The 6139-nt window shown below is 32.9% G+C and overlaps 1 protein-coding gene across 4 annotated transcripts in view; it reads left to right on the top strand.

The window, feature by feature from the left end:
- Positions 1-5567, top strand: part of LOC102678818 (host cell factor 2) — a 7124-nt gene extending 1557 nt beyond the window's left edge. For 3 of the 4 annotated variants that reach the window (XM_006622832.2, XM_006622833.2, XM_031513865.1), the window contains 6 exons: positions 270-977; positions 1053-1204; positions 1281-4175; positions 4258-4485; positions 4572-4953; positions 5062-5567. In XM_006622832.2, the coding sequence (XP_006622895.1) occupies positions 270-977; positions 1053-1204; positions 1281-4175; positions 4258-4485; positions 4572-4953; positions 5062-5192 (4496 nt within the window). In that variant the 3' untranslated portion in view covers positions 5193-5567. The remainder of the gene's footprint in view (positions 1-269; positions 978-1052; positions 1205-1280; positions 4176-4257; positions 4486-4571; positions 4954-5061) is intronic. The other variant, XM_006622834.2, reaches the window with a different exon arrangement.
- Positions 5568-6139: the final 572 nt, after the last annotated feature.

Raw genomic sequence — 6139 nt, forward strand, 5'->3', positions numbered from 1 at the left:
TAAATTAAGATTTTTGTTAATTAATAAAAATTATGTGAATTTTTATATTTTTTATTTTTTTATATTCTTTTTTATTTCTTTTATCTTTTTTATACTATATAATAATTATTTAATAATAATAATTTTATATTAATAAAAGTTTAAGTATCTTTATTCATTATATTATTTATTATAAAAAAAAAATTTATGGTAAAGAAGCTTTTTTCAATTGTATTTTAGAAGAGAATTACAATATATTACTTTTAATTTATTTACTTTATTCTTTACAGCAACTAATCAATGGTTTGTACCATCGACAAAAGGTGATATTCCACCTGGCTGTGCTGCATATGGTTTTGTTGTTGATGGAAGTCGTATTTTGGTCTTTGGTGGTATGGTTGAGTATGGAAAGTACTCAGATGAACTTTATGAACTTCAAGCAGTTAGATGGGAATGGAAAAAATTGAGACCCAGGCCTCCAGAAAATGATCCACCACCATGTCCAAGATTGGGACATAGTTTTACTCTTATTGGTAATAGAGTCTTTCTTTTTGGAGGATTAGCTAATGATAGTGAAGATCATAAAAATAATATACCAAGATATTTAAATGACCTATATACCCTGGAACTACTTCCTAATGGAGGAACAGTTTGGGATGTACCACAAACACATGGACATGCACCACCACCGAGAGAGTCTCATACTGGAGTATCTTATACTGATAGTAAAACAGGAAAAACCTGTTTAGTAATTTATGGTGGTATGAGTGGATGTCGTTTGGGTGATTTATGGTATCTTGATGTTGATTCAATGACATGGCATAAACCAGTGGTTCATGGACCTATTCCATTACCGCGATCTCTTCATACTGCTACTTTAATTGGTCATCGAATGTATGTTTTTGGAGGATGGGTGCCACTTGTTGTTGATGATGTTAAGGTTGCAACACATGAAAAAGAGTGGAAATGCACAAATACATTGGCTTGTTTAAATATAGGTAAATTGGAATTATATATTTTATATATATATCAAAGTAATTATATCAAAAATAAAATTAACAATATAATTTTAGAAACTTGGACATGGGAACAGTTAACTGTTGATACTTTAGAAGAAAATGTTCCTCGCGCTCGTGCTGGACACTGCGCAATTGGAATGCATAATAAACTTTATGTATGGTCTGGTCGAGATGGATATCGCAAAGCTTGGAACAATCAGGTTAGGGTTAGTCTTTATAATTTATTTTTAACTTAAAAATGCTTTTATTTCTTATACAATATGATTTATTTTTCATTTTTAGGTTTGTTGTAAAGATTTATGGTATCTCGAAGTCGGTAAACCATCTGCTCCATCCAAATTGAACTTAGTTAGGGCCAGTTTACAAGCATTGGAAATTCAATGGACACCTGTACCATCTGCACAGTACTATATATTACAAATACAGAAATGTAAACCTTCAACAACAACTGGAACGTTTCCTACAGTTAGTACTCCAGCAAGCACCGCAACACCTACCACGACATCAACAATGGTCACTCTTGCAACTGATTCTGCTACATCTTCGCCTGTCACTTCTGTTCCTGAGCTTCCACAAACTCCAACTTCGGTTAGACCGTCCGTACCTCCACAGACTCCAGTTCGAGTTCAATCAACTGTACAAAGTCCCATTCAGAAACCAGTACCATCACAAAGCGTAACAAAACCATCGAGTCCAATGACACCAAGAGTTGCCGGAAATCTTATTAGAATTCGTTCTCCTTTAGTTACAACAACGCCAACAACAACCACTGCTACTGAACAAACTCCAACTTCTAATACTACAGTGGCAGGCCAAACACCAGCTGCTATGTCAGGAATTGCCGCTTTAGCAGCAGCTGCTGCTGCTACTCCAAAAATAAGTATGAATAATGTACCAATCCTTCCACAAACTACGGCTAATACAATTAGAATGAAGAATGTTCAACCTGGTCAACAAATACGTTTTGCTGCACCTGGAGCAACAGTATTGAGAACAGCTTCACCACAACAAAGTAAACAAATTATCCTACAGAAACCAGGTCAAAATATATCTGGTCAACCACAGATTGTACATCTTCTTAAAACAGCACAGGCAATGGTAGCAACTGTGCCTAAAGTAAGTCTCATACCAGGAAAAACTGTTCAAGCAACAGGTGCAAAACCACTTAATCAGGGAGCGAAAATATTGAGATTAGTAAATCCTAACACTGTACAGGGATCCAAAATTCTCACAACTATGAAAACATCTAATATTGTTGCAATGAGTAAAGGACAAAATATTAGTGGTAAACAAACAATAATGATTACTAAACCTGGTGGTAATGGTGGATTAGTTGGTCGTAATCAAATTATAGTAGTTACAACAGGATCTAATTTAAGAACTATACAAGCTGTTACTACTTCTCAAGCTGGAGGTGGACAAACGGGTAATATTACGACACCTGTAAATGTTTTACCATTATCAGCTACTAATCATGTAACAAACCAACAAGGAGTGAAGATGATTGTTGTTTCATCTGGAGCAATGGGAGGAGGAACTACTGGAAAACCTATTACTATCACAGTTCCAGGCCAAGGAGGTGTTCCAAAAACAGTAACTATTGCAACTAAAGGAAGTCCACAAGCTATTTTTAATCCTGGAAAAAGTCAGATTGTTACTATGCCACAAATACAAAAAACACCAGAGACTGTAACAGTATCTGGTAAACCTGTGACATTACAAATGTCTGGAGGAATAGGTGCAAAAACAGTTACTCTTATGCCTACAAGTAGCACAATAGTAACAACTTCAAGTGCATCTGAAACGATAGATACAAGTAAAATGTTATTTGTTCCATCACAAAAACAACCATCAGCTTCATTAGCATCTACATCTGATGGTCCTGCTACTACTGATGCTGCATTAGCTGCATTAGCTGCAGAGGCAGGTTTAATAGATCCAGTTCAAGAACCTTCTGGTGATTTATCTTTTATGGTATCTGCAGATGATGGTGGAGCTGGAGATGGTAAAATAGAAGATAATTGTAATGGTGATGAAACTACTACAGCAGCTGCTTTAGTTTCTCAAATGGGTGCTGGTGAATCTATGCAAATTGATAGAGATGGTAACTTTTTAATTCCTCAAGTTGATGGTCCAGCAGATCTTCTTCTGTCTGATGATGATGAAGACAATGATAAAATTGATTTAGCTGAAGATCCCACATTAGAAAATCAAGAAGAGTCGCAAGTTGCAGATTCTGCAAATATGGAGCAACATACAGATACAGCATCAACAGAAGCTGTTCATATGGAAGAATCCATAAAAGATCCAGATACTTTGTCAGAAGGAGCATCTGAACTTCCTGTTTCCACAAGTGTTCCAGAAGATATTCCAATAGATCCAGAACCTTCTATTGATACTCAACCAGATGAAAATGAAATACCTATTGAAGTTGTTAATGATTCAGAACCAGCAAATGAAAGTGACATGCAAGAAATGAATAATGTATCAACTGAAGAGGCACAAATAAAAGCTGAAATTTCTAATATGCAAGATCCAATAGAAGCTTCAGAGGAAGCATCTATGCCAGATGCTATGGAACTTCCAGAAACCGAAGAAAATGAACAGATTGAAAATAATGATATAAAATTAATGGCAGTAGATACATATACTTCTGAATCTGAAAAACAAGTAGCTTCTGAACATTTGTCACCTGAAGATAGTTTATCACAATTTTCTCAAGAAGATAATCAAGTTATAGAAAAAATTAAAGATGAAGCTGTGGAACCACCGATGGATCTTCCTGAGGGAACCCCAATGGAAACATTAGAGGATAATGATGAACCAATGGTTACAGATTCTTGTTCAACTCCTACTAATATTCCCATTACAACATCTATCATGCAAATAAAGTTAGAACAAGCCGATGAATCAATGAAACAAGATAAAATATCAGAAATCCCACCAACATCATCTATTAGTAGTATTACATTTCTTGAAAAGGAAATGGATATTCAAAAACCAATAACCACAGTAAAAATGGAAATAAAAGAAGAATCTATTAAAAAAGAAAGTCTGAAACAAGAACAAATGAATGGCACAAGAACGGAAAATGGAGATGATTCCACAGCATTAACTACATTAGCTACAGCTGCCTTAGGTTCGGCAGAACAATCAATGAAAATGAAGCCTGAACAGGTAAAACATTATATTTTACATTAAAATGATATATATACTTAATATTTATTTGTAATATAAGAATATTTCAACTCTTGTACAGACTGAAAAAGAAAAAAAAGAAGAAGAATGGTATGATGTAGGAGTAACACAAGAATCGAGATTTACTGTACAACATTATTATTTACCAGGTGATGATCCTTTAGATATAACACAACCATTAACTATGGATGTTTTTGAAGGTAGAACTAAAGTTCCTTTAGAACAGGGAACTATTTATAAACTTAGAATTGCTGCTGTGAATAGTTGTGGACAAAGTGATTGGAGTGAGGTAAATAGAATAATTGCCAATATGAATATTAATATAATTTATTTTATTATTTAATTTCATATAACATTTTTTTTATTTATTTTAAGGTATCAGCATTCAGAACATATGTTCCGGGATTTCCCGGAGCACCTAGCGCTATAAAAATTAGTAAAACGGCAGATGGTGCTCATATTTCATGGGAACCACCACCTAACAGAAATGATGGACCCATTTTGGAATATTCTGCCTATATAGCAATGGCAAATACTGCATCTAATAATAATGGAGAACCAAAGACAACATCATCGAATTCGAATTTAACATTCACAAAATTTTATTGTGGTACAAATAATTCGTGTTCGGTGTCTAATAGTTCCCTTAGTGCTGCTTATGTTGATACAACTCGAACACCAGCCATAATATTTAGAATAGCAGCACGAAATGTTAAAGGATACGGACCAGCAACGCAAGTTAGGTGGTTGCAACAAGGTTAGTTGTGCATTTTATTTTAATTTTTTATAAAAAAAAAAATAAATAATTTCTAAATAATGATTTTTAAAAATTTTAAAATATAATTTTTTATTATATCATCATTAGCATCAGTATCGTCATCAGATCCAACTAATTTTATGGAGAATAATCCTCAAGTGAAGAGACGTGGTGTAAATATACGTTTACAAGCAAGCTCCCCACAGAAGAAGGTGAAACTAAAGAGACCAAGTAGCTAACTTTTTGTGAGCCGGTTCTTTTTGACCTCTTACAGCCCAAATATTCAAACAGCGCTATTCATTATTTAATTTCCGCTGATACACACGCCTAACAACGACAATGAAACAGTATATTCTTCGAATAAACAACGTGACATGCGAGTAAATGAATGCACGATATAGAGTGATGGAGAAGATGTCCATAACTACATTGAGGTATAACATAAGAGTTAAAAAAAGTATTTTAAGTGTTCTATATATGAATACAAGGTCTTTCTATACTGCGTTTTCTGACTCACCGTTATTCTCCTATTCCTTCGTGAATATGCGACATTCTTCTGTAAAAATAATATGAGTACTATTAATAAATGGCAAGGTGGTTACTTTGAAATTAAACAAGTTTTTCCATGTTTATAAATGATTCGAAATTCATAATATACCGATGATAGTTAGATCAACACTTGCATCACTTTTCATGGTATACATATGATTTCATTTAAATATTAACCACCTTCATTTTTTATTTTTTTATTAGATAAATTTAATATATGTAACTACAAATTGTAATAAAACAGAAATGAAATAGTCATTTGATTTATACGGAAGCTTTGATTTTAACAAATGCTTTGTTTGAATTTATTTTAAATTATTCGTATTTGAAAGTCTTTTATTATTACAAAGATATATTTGCGTATAAATCTTCTAATATAAATAGAACAGAAGTATGGGAAACTTCTTATTACATTTAAATATTTATTGTAAATATTGTAATTGGAAATGTTTTCTTTTAATTTTCTTTTAATTTTAAATTTATAATTGTCTTTATTGAATTTTTTTTCGAAATTTTGCAATGCGATGCAAGTGTAACAAAAACTTTGTTATCATCTTTTTCTGTATAAAATATCGGTGCTACATTTTATTCTCGTTACTTTTGTTACTGCCAATCGCAAAAAAAAAAAAAAAAAAAA

This window comes from Apis dorsata, unplaced genomic scaffold (genome assembly GCF_000469605.1).
Source record: "Apis dorsata unplaced genomic scaffold, Apis dorsata 1.3 scaffold_779, whole genome shotgun sequence".
NCBI lineage: Eukaryota > Metazoa > Arthropoda > Insecta > Hymenoptera > Apidae > Apis > Apis dorsata.